Here is a 15,314-nt window from a genome sequence, read left to right on the forward strand (position 1 = left end):
ATTTTCCCTCTCCCTCAAGTGGATGTAATACTTTTTTTTTTTTTTTTTTTTTTTTTTTTTTTTTTTTTTTTAAGTGCACAAACAGTTGATTGGTTGTTGAGCTTTGTAATGGTGTAATGGAATGGTGCCATCTACTGGCAATGTAGGGTTATAGCCACTGCCCTTCAATATTAGTCAGAAACTGCCAGTCAGCGTGGAGGTTTTTTTGTTTGTTTGTTTGTTTTTGTTGCAGATTTCAGTGAAAATCTCCTCCATTCTTCGGTCTTCACCTCCCTTCCCCTTCGTTGTTTTCACAGATATTTCTGGAGATGCTCCTGAAAGAACTCTGCCCTGATCTGAGTATAGAAATGGAAGTGGTGTGATCTTTACATGCAGTTCATGGTCTGATAACACCCACACGTATCCATGGAGAAGGAGGGTTCACCTTGGCTTCTATCGGGTTTGGACGACGGGGGGGGGGGGGGAAATGTTTTTCCTTTTTGTTCTTTACTTTAATGTGCTGGAAGGGTGTCGTTTTATTTCTGAATCGTTTTCCGACAATACTTGACTTGTAGCACTTGTACTTGCAGGCCTAACTGGTGATATTTCGTTCTCTGTCTTATCCGTCCTCTCATCCTCATGCTGAGTTGCCAGCCACCCAAGATCATTTGTTTGATTCTTTTTTTTTTTTTTTTTGTATGCCAGTTTGTTAGACCCAATATGGTCTACAAATGTGAAGTTGTAGAATGAGTGTTGTATTAAAAAAACAAACAAAAAAAAACACGAATGAAAACATGGACCTCTTAAGCCTCCCTACAGTACATTTACATACATTGTGTACATACATTGTGATTATGAAAGCTTTTAATTGTGCAATATGTCATGTAAAGTTATTGTGACAATTTCATTTGTGATATTATTATAGATTTTATTTTTACGAAAAATAGGCTAGAGCATTTATAAGCAATAAATTGCAAAATAATGTGTCCTTTTGTCTTTGTTCATTTCCAAAAGATTTCCAAAAGAAGACGTTTTAGTAGACCTAAACATGAACAAACCCGCACGGTCGAGTACAGTACAATGACCCGTCCCTGTGCTGAGTAGGAGAGGCAAATTTCACTATTGTGACAGACAGACCCTTGAATGCAAGCTGTGTTTCTCCAGGGTTACACGTTTACTACAGGAACAGAAAGGCATGAGGAGACACTGACGCGCATTACATTCTGCCATGAGTGACGTCTGTCTGGAGGCCCTTACACGTGCCTGGGTCCATTAGAGCTGCCTAGAGAGAGCGAGAGGGAGAGAGGCAGGATAGTCACCACTGCACCAAAGCAGTACTTCTGTGCTTTCCGATGTCGGTTTGCAGTGCAATTTTACAGCACCAGGAGGACACAACTCTCAGGGCGCAGCTTGGGGGACCTGGAGGGAGACGATGTAACAAGCGCACGGGGCTGGCAAGGCACTCGTCATGGTACTCTTTTCACCAGGTAATAAGACTCGTCGCAGTTTGTTACTCCTCTAGGGAGTCAGCATTACATAGAGCTCTGCACTCAGGTTTTCCGCAGTGCGAATACCTTGGTGTAGTAATGCTGGGCTCTCTGCCTGTCCTGTGGGACTCCTCGACCCAGCTGTAGGCAGCGGGCGTAGAAGAACAGGGCCATAGAAATGCCTTTCCTGACATAGTCAGGGAGACAGCCGGTGAAGTTTGCTATGGCATCGATATCTTCATATTGGCAGAGCCTGCAGTGCAACAACATGCATGCTGTGTTTAGAAATATTACCAGATTCACCAAAACATGGAATATATCTTTACTTGGAAATTGACTTGGAGTTGAATCATACATGACCATTGACCCATTTACCGTACACCTCTACAAGTCTACAACTTTTGGGAGCCAAAATGAGAACAAGAACACAAAATTTAAAAATTAAATTTGTTTTGCTTTCATGCCGTCAGGCTCCTGGTATACTTCTAACTTCTATCTCTTCTCTTTGTTGAACAACCCATACGATATAGACATACAACACAGATATATTTTTAACCACCTCCATTTACATTTAATTTAAATAACAATAGCTTTCCATTGAAATCTCATCTCTTTCAAATTTCTGATTCCATATATGGCCTGTCATGTGGCAGCTAAACAGCGTAACAAAGCAATGAAAAAGACTATGTAAAATGGAGATTTGCCCCACGAATGTTCAGTCCTGCGTTAAGTGTCATGAGGGAGGCCCATGCTCAGCTGTACCTCTGTGCCAGGGCTGTCGCATTGCTATAGAGTTTCTGGTGGTAGTAGCAGGCCATGAGGTGGCCCTGGGCGTAGACGTTTCCCCTCCCCGCGGCTTCCTTCAAGCAGAACAGGGCAGCCTGCAGGTTCTTGGGCACACCGTGCCCGTACAGATACATGATCCCCAGTGCCCCCTGGGACTCCAGGCTGCCATTCCCACAGGCCTTAGTGTGCCAGAAGAATGCCTGAGGTGCAGATATCACGCAGTTATGCATTTTATCGTGCTTGCTCCCGCATTACTTTCAGAATTCGCTGATGGGCTTTCTCAGTCTCTGTGCTGTCACTGATAAGGCCACCTGTCATCGTAACTCTTATGTTAATTGCCCCCATCCTTCTTCGCTACTGTTTAGAGGATTGTTAGTTAGGTGTTCAGCTCTATGCGATACTAAAGTACCCTTTTGAGATCCAGCGTTTCAGGGCTGGAATAGAACAAGCCAAGAGAGGACTGAGCTTCCACACTCGCGCCAGGGTTTCCATCATCAGCTGCCATGAGCCAGTATCTGGGAGGGAGAAAGAAAGAGAGGGAGAGAGAGTGCACAGCTAGCTGCTCTCAACGAGACATCAATTAGTCATTATTCATCAGAGAAGCTGGTGTTCTGACCCGGGAGCGCACTTCTCTGCCTCAGCTCTGGACTGCTGCGTTCCGTAACCCTCCAGGTAGGCCCTGCCCAGGTTGTACAGTGCCGTGTACTGGATCTTCCCTGTGTCCCACTCTGCCACTCTTCTCATGTGTTCCACAGCTTTCATCTGTTTGGGATATTCAAAGACCACAAAGCAGACAAAAGGCAAGGCACTGAATTTCACATTTCTTTGTCTTGCTGATTTGGGTGATTCAAGAGCAAGATGTATACTTTTTTTCTGTTCCAGAATTATATGATGTGATTCAAATGAAAGATAAAGACAAACAATTATTGTACATGATTGCTGCATTATACTGTGTTTAAGGTTCTAATCATGTCAGTGAGGTCACAGACATAAATGCTATAACTAAAAAATAGATCACAGTAGTATTCTGTTTCTATACCTGTGATTACATATACTGTACTCTGTATTATGATGAAATCATACATGGAGCATCTTGGAACCATATCTTGTAACCATATTCTTCAGAAGTGCTTTGGGGACATAATAATTTAAACAGAACTCACCTGATCTGCAGTAGTACCAAGGCCATCATAGTACATCACAGCCAACTGGTAAAGAGCTTGAGGTTCACTGTCCTTAATGCCATCAAATATGGTCTCAGCTTCTGTATAACGGCCCTGCAGCACAAGATTATTTTCATAAAGTGACCCAAATTATACAGTTTAGTATCTACTCTTATCTAATGGGACGCATTGATCTAATATAGTCTCTAATATAATATAGACTCATTGATCTAATATAATGTTATCTGCCAAACTATCAAACTAAGCACCAAAATGCAAATGCTCTAAAAAACATTAATGGTGTAATATGAAGTTACACTTATATAGCACCTTTCTTAGCACCCAATCATGCTTTATAAACAACATTTCTACATCTAGTCAACACACAGGTGAGAAGCAGCACACAGTGTACTCTCAACCAGAAACCACAGTCCCCTGGGATACTGCACTGGGCACAGGAAGGGGTGAAAGGATAACACCCAGGTCAGAGGAACATCCAACACTGGGCATGCAGGCACACAGCCATTCACAGACACTCGCAGCACGACAGTTTTCCTCCATGTTTCTGGACTGTGGGAGAAAACTGGAGACCCCAGAGGAAACCCACGTAGACATGGGGAGAACATGGAAACTCCAAGCAGATAAGGACACACACCAAAGACCCTACCGCTGAGAGGCAAATATGCTTACCACTAAGCCACCATGCTGTCCTCATGGTCTCCCATGTATACCAGTAAAAAAAAAAAAACAACAACCAAAAAACAGTAATATGGCACAGAAGTAACCAGTGAGTCAAGTGAAGAGGGCAGGAACAGGGGGCCATTACCTCCTGGTAGTAGAGCTGTCCAAGAAGGAACCTGGCCTGTGTATCTCCTGTGTCTGCTCTGTCTCTCATCAGTGCCTTGGCCCATGTCACCAGGGTGGCAAAGCCTTCTGCATGAGAATGCACACACATGTTGTTAGACATTTCCAGTTACTACAATGAAATTAGGCTAATACTTTCAGTTAGTCAACGTTCATCAACTTTGTTGATTTACTAGTCTTATTTTTTGACCCTAAATATTTTCAGATCCTTAAGCAATCTGTAATGTTATTTCCAAGTATCCCAAATGAGCAGGTAACGTAATATTATAACATATACTATTATATTATTAACATTGTTTTATGCATTTATTAAGATAAGGTATGTAATGTCTAGGGGCCCACTCCTGGTATGCCATTAGTGTTACACAATATGACAAATCAGCAACCAGATTGCTATAGTTTCTTACTTCACTTTAAAAAACCCATAAAAAGTGATTTCAAGTGAAATTTAGTTCAAACCACAGACCAATGTTACATCCAGCTCAGAAACGTTAGCAAAATGTCTTTTCTTTGCCCCATACAGTGGCTAAATATATTTGGTACGAAACATCTACAACATCTACCTAGTTATGTTTTAAAACATGTTTACATGCCAAGCAAGTAGCTAGTTTCACACAACCTGAACACTACCTGTATGCTCATTGAGATTTGATTTCTCCACTTGATCCTGATAAATATCAGTAATCGCACTGAGTAGTTTGGCAGTAGGTTCATCCGAGGATTCAGTTTTACAACCCGGCTCGGAGTCCATGCCTCTTAAAAGGCATCAAGGTATACCTTCAGTGGCTGGCTGGAGGTTTATCTCTCTAATAGCACACAAAACGGGGATTTAAATTCACTCCGTAAGACCTGTAATCTACTACAGACCTTTCCGTGCTTTGCTTACTCTTGCCTCGATTTTTTGGAACGCAGTGAGAATGTGTTTCTGTAGATCGTGTCATAAACAGTCTCCTTGGCAACATGTTCTATGACGACGCTCTCGTCCAGACTTCTGAATTCGCGGTACGAGCGCGACAGAACACCTGAAGCGATAGTCCGCGATATTAATTATTTTCAGTAAATGAATAACCCTGTTCTAACCTTAACGTTTTTACAGCATTTTATCTCTCATTTTGAAGGAGAGCCATGTAAACTGGCTTTTTATTGACCTTTGTGAAAACAGCATTATTTATGTTGTCGTAAGAGTGAGGTTTGTTGACCAAAACCTCACTTTAAATTAGGTCATTTCAGCACTACAACTTCACCCTAATATTTTCCCATGTTCTGGCTTCGAACATTAAATCAATAATTTGTTATTGAGCAACCGGTATCAGAATGGGACACGACTTTTATTTTGAATGGTATTATCTGGCACTTTTACAGTCCAATCCATGTTCACAGTAAATTATTGTGAATTACAGCGCAGCTCGCTAGCCAGTTAGCTAAAGAAATACCATTGAAAATGTCAGTTGAAGAAATATCAAATTCCCTTCCAGAAGCCGCGGAGGAGGTACAGACAAATAATGAAAATGTGGAAGGAGAACCAGAAATGGCGTATGACGAGTCTCCGAGAGAAGGATATGTGCTTTACAGGTATATGGTAAAGCTTAGTCGCTAGGTTAGCTGTCCAGTTAGCTCATCTCGCACCGTGTTTAACGGTCCCTGTCGTAACGTTAATTCCTGGATATCTTATGTTCATTTAGGATTGATTCTAGCTAGTTAACTAGTAACCATCGCTAACCCTGGATAAACAGATAGATGACTTTAACCTAATGTGGGACTCGCCGTGAAGATCTGTTTTATATCTTAGCTAGCCGCTGTTTCCTGAGGTGACTGCTATCGAACCTGTATTCGCTAGTTAGCTATTTAAATTTTGTTCTGCAGCATTAGCTAACTAGCTAGTATGTTTATGTTGCTATGCGTTATGGTTATTTAGCTAACCAGCTACTCTAGCTACGTCGGAGAATGTTTTAAGGCCAAGCTGGCTGGATAGTAAGCAATATAGGTTAGTTGAGTTGTTGACTTGACACTCGTCGGTAACAGGTTGACTTTTGTTTTCGCTGTCTAAGGGACAGGAAAGAATGGGCAGATCTGGAGCCGGTCCCTCAGGACGACGGACCCAACCCTGTGGTCAAAATCGCATATTCAGAAAGATGTGAGTACCTTTGGCCTGACCCGAAGCAATCGGCTTTTTAGTAGCTAAACGGTAACCGTCTACGGGAACGTGTTCTCTTTGCCTCTCACAGTCAGAGACGTGTATGACTACTTCAGAGCCCTGTTGAAACATGACGAGAAAAGCGAGCGAGCACTTGCGCTCACCGCCGAAGCTATTGAGCTGAATGCGGCAAATTACACAGTATGGTACGTTGGCAGTACATTAGAAATTGGTAGAGGAGGAAGGTGGTTTTTTTTGGAAGGGGGTAACATGACTGATTTGCACTGGAAAGTAAGTTGTTAATGCTGTGTCTTGCTTTGCTTGCTGGGGTAATATCTATAGGCACTACAGAAGAGTATTGTTGCAGGCTCTGGAGAAGGATCTAAGAGTGGAGATGAAATATATCACAGCTATCATAGAGGACCAGCCCAAAAACTATCAAGTCTGGTAATCCATCCTTCCCTAATTTAATTACTACTTAACCAACCTAATTTTTTCCATAGATGAAGAGTTGTGGAATTGTATTGGTTTATTCTATTTTATAGCTGAAGTTCAGTTGGTTAGACATGTATATGCTTTGATTTGTATGTATGTATATTTGTTCATATCTTCACACACAAGCTCCATTATGGACATTGCATTTGACCTGTATATTCTTGCTTATAACTTACAATCTGCTTTGGTAACATACAGGTTAGAATTCATGTTCTGTCATGCGAGATTGCGTTACAAGCCAATTTTGCTTAGGATTTTGCTAATTAAGCATAGACATGCTTACAGCCCTGCTGTATCTTCATTTGTCTTGATTTGGGTACCTCTGTCCTCGGCCAAAGGCACCACAGACGCATGGTAGTCGAGTGGCTTAGTGATCCGTCTGAAGAGCTGCAGTTCACAGCGGAGATCCTCAGTCAGGATGCCAAGAACTACCACGCATGGCAGCACAGACAGTGGGTCATTCAGGTAAACGTACTCACCTCGCTCAGCAGGAATCTGGCTTTCTCGTACAGGCTTGCAAACTTTGCATCCTAGTAGGTTTCTTTTAGTGGGAGAGCTCTCTTAGGAGACAGTCTTGTACTCATGAAAAGCATTGTAAGGGTAAATTGTAGAATGCTGGCGGTGTTTAAGGGCTTAAATGGAAGTTTGTGGTCTTGGACCAAGATACTGTTAACAAAAAAACGTGTGCCATATGTTTTACGGGTTAGCTGGGACATTATGAGAGTTTTATATTCTGTTTGGATGAATTCAGTCATCTCCTTATGAAGCAATAAAAAGTTTCCAAGAGCATTTGACAACATTTTCTCTGTGATGTGATTAATTAACAATTAGCCTGATGTTCCTAATGTTTGACAATGTAAGCAAAGTTGACAGCAAATAATCATTATTGACTATTGCTTATTCAGTTTATCCAACTGAAAATGGAACCAGTGTTTTGTAGTTATTTCCCTTATAATGCTTGTTATGCAGTTCACAAATTTATTCATATTTTATTCTGTATTTTGCAGGTTAGAATCCATGTCCTGTCATGTGAGATTACCTACAAGCCAATTTTGCTTGCAGTTCAGCCTGGATTTTGTGAATAAGTCATTATCTTTAGTCTGTATTGTAAATAAATAATTCCAGTAATTCCAAGGCCAGCTGTGTACATGTATAAATTGCCAAATACCAGCTTCAGCAATAATAGTGAGACCTCTGTGAATTCAGGTGCTTGAATCTCAAGCTTAATTAATGTGACTGGATATAAAGACTTTTATTATGAGGCAGAATGTTGTAATAAACCCTAGTACCAGCCAGACTGTGTGTGTGCGTGCCTGTGTGAGTGCCCGTTTGTGGCCGTCCCATTAATACAATTACCTGTGGCCTGGTTGTAATGCTTTCACTAGTCAGTTTTGATAGTTGGTGGGGACTTGTATTGAATTCTGTACCAGCAGGTTTGCTGGTCCTTCAGCTATACATCTGTATAGTGTGGAATAGGAGGCTAAAGTTTGTGTGTGTGTGTGCATGTATGTGTGTAATGATGAATGGCAAAGCAAAGCTAATGGCAAGGCAAGCGTTGTCACATTCATGCAGCGCAATGCGAAAAAATGTGCAAGAAAGCAAATCTTGGTGTGGGAGTAGGCTTCCGGAATTGGTTCTTGCCAAGAAAGCGAGCATGCTCTCTGAGCGATTATGCAAAGGTGCTATCCATAAAAAAAACCCCATGTTTCACAGACAGAAACTGTTTGAGACTGCCGCGTTTGTGCCTTTCGGCTTGCTGCGCTCATTAGCCTTTGAGAACACCTTAGTCATAAGCTCTGTGTTAAACGCTCTCCGCGCGGCGCATTTACTGCCGGGCTTTTGGAGGCATTACCTGTGGGGTGGGCATGCCAGTTTGCTGTGGTTTGCTCCACGCCCTCAAAAGCAGGCCTGCGCACGCGTGTCCGCAGGAGTACAAGTTGTGGGCCGGGGAGCTGGAGTACGTGGAGGAGCTGCTGGAGGAGGACGTGAGGAATAACTCGGCTTGGAACCAGCGACACTTCGTCATCAGCCGCACCACCACCTACTCGCCCCCCGAAGTGCTGGAGCGAGAAGTGCAGTGAGCGTGCCACCGCTTCCGCTGTAAAGGGCCCAGTCCCTTTGTTGCTCGGTGACCGTGAACAGCTGGGGCTGACTCGTCTGTCTCTCTGTCTGTTTTCCGTGATAGGTACACCATTAGGCAAATCAAGAAAGCTCCTCATAATGAAAGTGCATGGAACTATCTGAAAGGGTGAGCTGCATATATTGCCCCTGCAAATGTTAATGTATTATTACTCATTTACAACTAGCAATGTGGTCCCCTGGTGAGCTGGCACTGTAATGTCGACATGTTAACAGGAGATGGAGCCATTTACTACAAGAGCAATCTCTCATCTTGATGAAAGGAAAGGGATTTGTTCAGATCATAACATACCATGTAATAAATGTATTAATGTTCTTCCACACTTTTCTTACGTCTTCACATGCAAGACAGGGATTTGCCCCTAGGTTTGTGGGTGCTACACTGAGGGTGCTGTGTGTGTCTGTGTGAGGTAGGATCCTGCAGCCCACGGGACTCTCGTCCTACGCTGGATTGCTGGAGCAGGTGGAGGGACTGCAGGGCTCGTGCTGCTCTCCCTACCTCCTCGGCTTCTTGGTGGACTATTACGAGGAAGCTCTGGAGACCAACGGTGGAAAGTACAACCTGACGGAGACGCTCAACAAAGCCTTAGGGGTGAGCTCAAAAGAAGTCTTTAATCTGGGATTTAAGCACAGATCCCTGTTCTTAACACATTTTGATTCAGTAAAATGAATTAATCTTAAAACATCTGATAGATTGAGAAAGCATTTTTATCCTCATCAATGTCTATATCTACATGATTTTCTCCACATACACAAAGGAAGCATTCCTGTGCAGATGTTCTGGAGAAAAACTAAACTCTGAAATTTGGTCTGTGATTGTCTTCAAGGATTAGATGTCATTAAATTGAGTTTGAGCCAGTGAGTAAGGGGCATAAATGGTCCCTGGTGCAGACAAAATGCAGTACAATGTCAACTTGGGTCAGCCAAAAAAAAGTTATATAGAAAATATTTACTTGGTCACACACAAAAAGTGGTGTTCTTTACTTTATACACAGGAAGCTTATTGTCTTTGTTTCTGTGTAAGTGATCCCACATAGACTGGTTATGTTGAGGGTGGGACTTAGTTCTGCCCAGTTTGTAAATGTTCCATCTGTCACTCTTTAATTGAGTTTCAGGGTCTGAAGTCATTATCAGACTGAAAGATTATTACTTTGCTCGCGGACGTTCCATGTTTCCAGGCATCACTGATGGTTTGGCCCAGCTCGAGTGCCACCTCCTTCCTCTGTCCACAACAGCCTATTAAGGAGATGGAAAATAGCATAGTCAAAGGTTCAATATGGCTATATAATAGCATATGGCAGTCAAGTGTATGGGTACCTGCCTCCCCCCATTAAAAATAATGGACTAAGATGAAATGAACACGTATACAGCCAGATTTCACTGCTTCAAAATAGTTCTGCTGGGCTGAATAACAGATGTGGTCACAAAGGACACATCTGAAGAATTTAAAAATGCTTTGTTTAATCATGTGTAAAAATTACAGAAAGCTAAGATCCCTCATAAGATGGATACAAAAGGAAAAGAGCATATTCGGCTTGCTGCCTTTCACCAGTGGGATCACATGGTTTCCGGGACATGAATAGAGGAGTGGCAGCGACAATGTTGGTGATAGAGACAGCTACATGAATGAATTTTACAGTAGAAGAGATTAGATTTAGTCAAGGTGTATGGATCAGTAGAACTAAAGCCATATTGTGCAGCAGTGTGTAGCTGCCAGCCTTCTTGAAAGTGGGACTGTCTTTTTGATTGGGTTGTCTTGGATATGCATTTAAAATTTAATGGGATATTTTATTTCTTTTCGATTTACTCATAGCCATACATATTTCATTGGACTATTACACATTTTAAAATCCGACAATCCTGATGAAAACCGTGGTAAGACCCATTTCCATTTTGATCAAAGGGAACTGAGAGGCCAGTGTTTTGCTGGAGAGACTGCAGTATTAACCTGTGAAAAGACTGATGAATGATTGATCAGAAATAATGAATACTCTTTAAGTGCTAGAAAGAAGAATCAGAACTCTTATTGGATCCATTAACACTGATGTATTCCACCTCTCTCTCATTCCCCCCCTTTCTCTCCATCTTCCTTTTCCCTCTCCCGCTCTCTTCGTCATGCCCCACCCCCACCTCTCGTGATGTTGTTTGACTTCCTCTCTCGTGTCCCAGCTCTGGCCGCTGGCCTGGTGGCGTGCAGCTTGTCCATGTGTGGTGGACGCATGCCTGGCTCCTGCTGTTGGGTTAATGGGCTTTCTGTATTCCATATTTGCTGTCCTGTCTTGGCATGATCATGTGGCTGATTGGAGTTTGGGAGAAAAGCCCTGCTGGATCCCCTGTCCCAACATAGACTCCCATGAACAGATATAACACTAAATCTACGTTTTTCAGCAGGAGCCAGTTTCAGTTCACACACACAGAGATGGAGAATAATTTGGGTCGTTTACAGGAAATACAAAAGAAATGGCACCTATGAGAAGTTTCAAAGGATTCTGTTACTCAGAAATACACAAACCATAATTCTTTTAAGGCTTTATAATGGGTGTAGCATGCATACAAAGATGCTTTAACCAAGGTGCATTTAAACACCAAGCCACTGTTTACCGTTTGTCGGTCGAGAGTCTTCTTCAGAATTCCCTTCTCCTGTTTCTAGTCTCTTGTAGAACCCAGACCAGCCAGTCTACGGGGCCTGAGAAGATGGGCTGTTTTGTATTGACATTTATTGCTGCGATTTCATTGCCTTGCTACTGTGAATCAATTGCTGAAGTGTATAACCAGTTAATTTTGGTTACTAACACTTACATTCTCTCTCTCTCTCTCTCTCTCGCTCTCTCGCTCTCTTCCAGCTGTGTGATCTGCTCGCCCAGGATCAAGACACTATCCGGAGGGAGTATTGGCGCTACGTTGCCCGCACCCTTCAGAGCCAGTACGACTCGGGAGAAACGTCCCCTCCCCTCACAGAGCAGCAGTAGATACCCAAGGATGACTGAGGAACAGGGAGTGCCTCCCAGATCTGGAAAACCAATTTACGGGAGCCAAACAAAATGAATGCTGACTGGACTCTTTGTGTATCTGCATTTCTGGTTTTACCACATTGGTAAATCCCATTATATAGTTCTTGCAAGTTGAGGACTGATTAGAAGCGTCCTTGCAGTCACATGACAAAGACTTAAAAGGCTGCACAGAGTCATGGTTTACATAGTTCGACATGCACCTGAATTTGTAAATTTAAACCAGTAAATATTAGCTTATGGGTCTTATATCTGTTCTATGGTTGCGAGCTATACCAGTGTATACGTGAGCTGTAAGTACAGGCAAAACACCGTTGCCAAGCCGTTCTCTAGTCTGTATTTAACGCTGCATTACTCCTGAATTTGGACTTTTTTTCTTTTTCTTTTTTAATGCCTGGAATAAAATAGCGGTTAACACCAGGTAAATTGGAGGCATCGCTTTATTCCTGCATCCTGTGTTGTTGGTGTAAAACTGGTGATTAATAGGCTCTGCCGACTAAATCATAAGAAGTCTGTTGCTAACATTGTTGGCTTTTATGGCACTGGGAAACACCCACGTAGTGGCAAACTACCCGAAGCTGGAAGAAAGCGTAAAGAAGCCGTAGATCATTTTATCTCCCTAGAATTCCTCTTAACAGTGTAGATGTAGCTGTCTGTTGTTCACTCACTGTATCAGTAATTTGCTATCAGCCAATCCCTCCTTGGCTGAATATTTTCATGCCAGTGCAGGGAAACTGATGTAAACTAGAAACCTCCTCCTTTCAGAGATGAGTTCAGCCGACACTCATGCAGGGCTTTCCAGTAACCCCATGTCTGTATTCTGTTTGATCTGGCCCACTTTCGCCCATTAAGCTTTTATGAGGGACTAGGCCTAATGAATTGTTAGAATTACTTTGAATTATGTTGTATTTAAACCATTCTCATAAATTCGGGCCTGTTCTAATGGAGGCTGGTCAGGACTGAGAGTTAATTAGCAGGGATTTTGGGGAAGAACACTTGAGGAAAGACTTAAACCACAGCATGGCCGAAATGGGTGATTGTGTATGAGAGAAAGCAGGATAGATGAAAAAATAGAATCTGGTGATTCCCCGCCCCCCTTCAAAACAAGAAAAGTTTGAAAAGAGATTAAATGCGTAATGGTTGAAAGAGCAAACAAATTAGCATAATCACGAGTTTAAGGGCTTCTGTATTTCTATTTACTGTTCTGCTAAAAATGGATGTCATGGCTGGATGTTCTTTCTGCGGCAGTTAAAGCTATTCAACCCGCCACACGATGGTCCATTTCTACACTGCAATCATTAAGTGCATAACCAGGACAGCGAAAAAGATTACCGGATGTAATCAGTCAACACTTCAGGTATTATATGCAACAGCAGGGTCACAAAGCATACTGGTGAAGTCACAGCTGACCCCTCACTCTGGACTCCATCTCTTTCAAACGCTCCCTTCAGGCAGAAGACTCAGCCAGTCACGCGGACCGCTCCTTCCTCAGAGCAGTGGACACCATGCAGTTTAGTTTAAAACCCAATGCCTCATTTCATTGTCACCCATAACTCCATTGCTTTGCAGTACTCAAATAATTGCACAAATATATCATCCACACTAAATAGAACTAAATAGGTGTACAAATGCCTACTACACTGCATATAATGTCACTAGATCTCCTCAGAGACTTGCCGTGTATATGCCTTCAATGCTTTTTTAATACTTTTTTTTTGGTCTTTTTTATTACATGTTGCTTTGTATATCTGTAAATATTATAGTGTGTTTGATAAATCTAGTATGTTGTACGTGCACTCACTGAGACAAATTCCTTGCCTATGTAATAGACTTGGCAAATCAAACTGATTCAGATTCAGCTCTTCAGCTAGTTTGATACACATGTGAATATTCATTTTTACTCCATTTTTATTGGCCGTTAGCAAATATATGCAAACAAATCCACACGTTCCCGAACATCTATGGGGGAGCGGGGAAATGAGGGTGGTTGTAAGTAGGACTGGCGACAGTTTTGGTCTTGTGTCTTTAGGGAGTTGGAAGCACCCTAAGATACTCAACATAAGCGAGGAAAGGCCGCCTTGCAGTAAAGAACCAGACAATGCATATCTCATCTTTTCTGTTTTTAAGCGTTACCTCAGAAATCCTTCTACCAAATGTCAGGGATGCGGGCTTGTCATTTTTCCAGAGAATATTCTTTTTAACGTAACAAGGTAGAGAGTTCTCTTCATTTGAGAACGTTCAGAACCTTGCCTCAGGACTACGTGCATCTCGTGTATTTTCGTCACAGTTCTGCTTTGTGGCCCTGGACTGATTTGAGACGCAGAAGAGAGATAAAATGGTGTCTTATTTCTCATTATAAACAGACTGTGGACATCGACCTCCCCATTGTTAAAGTGAAACGATGCCTTTCGGAACACGGAGGAGGGAACAGGCAGATGCAGGGCAGAGCAGCTCTGGGCAAGATCCAGAGTGAGCAATCTTCCGCCTTAGTCCTAAGGAGCCCCTGTTCACCCAACCTGAACGGCAGCAGTGCATGAAGGCCATGGTCATTTCCACCGGACCCCACTGTTTAAGAAGGTGTCAGAGCAAGGGTGTGGGGTAGCTTATTACTCCAGTTACTATGTCCAGACTGGTGAGTAACTCGGCCCCTGGGGGCAGCTGTTCCATTACTAGTGTGGAGTTCTCTCTTAAATGAGAGACCCCCAGAGTTCAGTAAGTGGACAGGGGCTACTGATTTCTTTTGTTTTTGCTCTCTTTCTCTTTCTACACTTATTTGTTCCTCTGCTTGATCTCCCCTGTGAGTTCTGCTCTTAGAGAATCGCCTATAAACCAGAAGTGGTTGATTCTGTTGGCATGGTACCTCATTGAGCAGACACATTGGGCTGTAGACTCTGGTCTCCTGACACTTGTGCGCTAAAAGAACTAGCTTTTCCAGTCTGGTTCACCAGGGCCCCATCTGACTTCCCTCAAGACTTGCTTCAAGGGGCAGAGAATTCTAATGAACTATTAATGAATTAAACTGTGCTTTAATTGTTCTGCTTGAGGTACGCAGTTCAGTTCAGTTCTGCAGCATGTACCATATTATTAATATGATGTTATTACTTTGAGGGACGATCGAGCAAATCGTGTTTGTTTTTCCTGCTCATATCTGGATTGCCAAGAGCTCACTATTACCTCAATCTGCTTCAGACTATATATGTCTAGAGACAGAAGGAGATCTTAGGACGTTTTATATAGCCACCAAGCGAAATGGCATGAA

The 15,314-nt window shown here is 42.6% G+C and overlaps 3 protein-coding genes across 7 annotated transcripts in view; 2 read left to right on the plus strand and 1 right to left on the minus strand.

The window, feature by feature from the left end:
* Nucleotides 1-965, plus strand: part of snx25 (sorting nexin 25) — a 28,454-nt gene extending 27,489 nt beyond the window's left edge. For all 4 annotated transcript variants that reach the window (XM_027017121.2, XM_027017113.2, XM_027017139.2 and 1 more), the window contains one exon: nucleotides 297-965. In XM_027017121.2, the coding sequence (XP_026872922.2) occupies nucleotides 297-362 (66 nt within the window). In that variant the 3' untranslated portion in view covers nucleotides 363-965. The remainder of the gene's footprint in view (nucleotides 1-296) is intronic.
* On the minus strand, nucleotides 595-5,224 carry lrp2bp (LRP2 binding protein). Of its 2 annotated transcripts, none has more exons than XM_035532271.1 (8): nucleotides 5,147-5,224; nucleotides 4,242-4,348; nucleotides 3,416-3,529; nucleotides 2,881-3,014; nucleotides 2,662-2,767; nucleotides 2,229-2,452; nucleotides 1,554-1,719; nucleotides 595-1,261 (listed from the first exon to the last, which is right to left on the minus strand). In XM_035532271.1, the coding sequence occupies exons 2-8, from the start codon at nucleotides 4,308-4,310 to the stop codon at nucleotides 1,196-1,198; spliced, it is 879 nt and encodes a 292-aa protein (XP_035388164.1). In that variant the 5' UTR covers nucleotides 4,311-4,348; nucleotides 5,147-5,224; the 3' UTR covers nucleotides 595-1,195. The 2 variants fall into 2 exon arrangements, with proteins under 2 accessions (XP_035388164.1, XP_026872418.2); XM_027016617.2 differs by having other exon boundaries at nucleotides 4,910-5,204.
* A 428-nt stretch (nucleotides 5,225-5,652) lies between these two features.
* Nucleotides 5,653-12,481, plus strand: fnta (farnesyltransferase, CAAX box, alpha). Its single transcript, XM_027017629.2, has 9 exons — nucleotides 5,653-5,851; nucleotides 6,328-6,413; nucleotides 6,505-6,619; nucleotides 6,756-6,860; nucleotides 7,247-7,373; nucleotides 8,837-8,985; nucleotides 9,094-9,156; nucleotides 9,462-9,639; nucleotides 11,891-12,481. The coding sequence occupies exons 1-9, from the start codon at nucleotides 5,721-5,723 to the stop codon at nucleotides 12,014-12,016; spliced, it is 1,080 nt and encodes a 359-aa protein (XP_026873430.2). The 5' UTR covers nucleotides 5,653-5,720; the 3' UTR covers nucleotides 12,017-12,481.
* Nucleotides 12,482-15,314: the final 2,833 nt, after the last annotated feature.

The sequence above is a fragment of the Electrophorus electricus genome, chromosome 12 (assembly GCF_013358815.1).
Source record: "Electrophorus electricus isolate fEleEle1 chromosome 12, fEleEle1.pri, whole genome shotgun sequence".
Lineage (NCBI taxonomy): Eukaryota > Metazoa > Chordata > Actinopteri > Gymnotiformes > Gymnotidae > Electrophorus > Electrophorus electricus.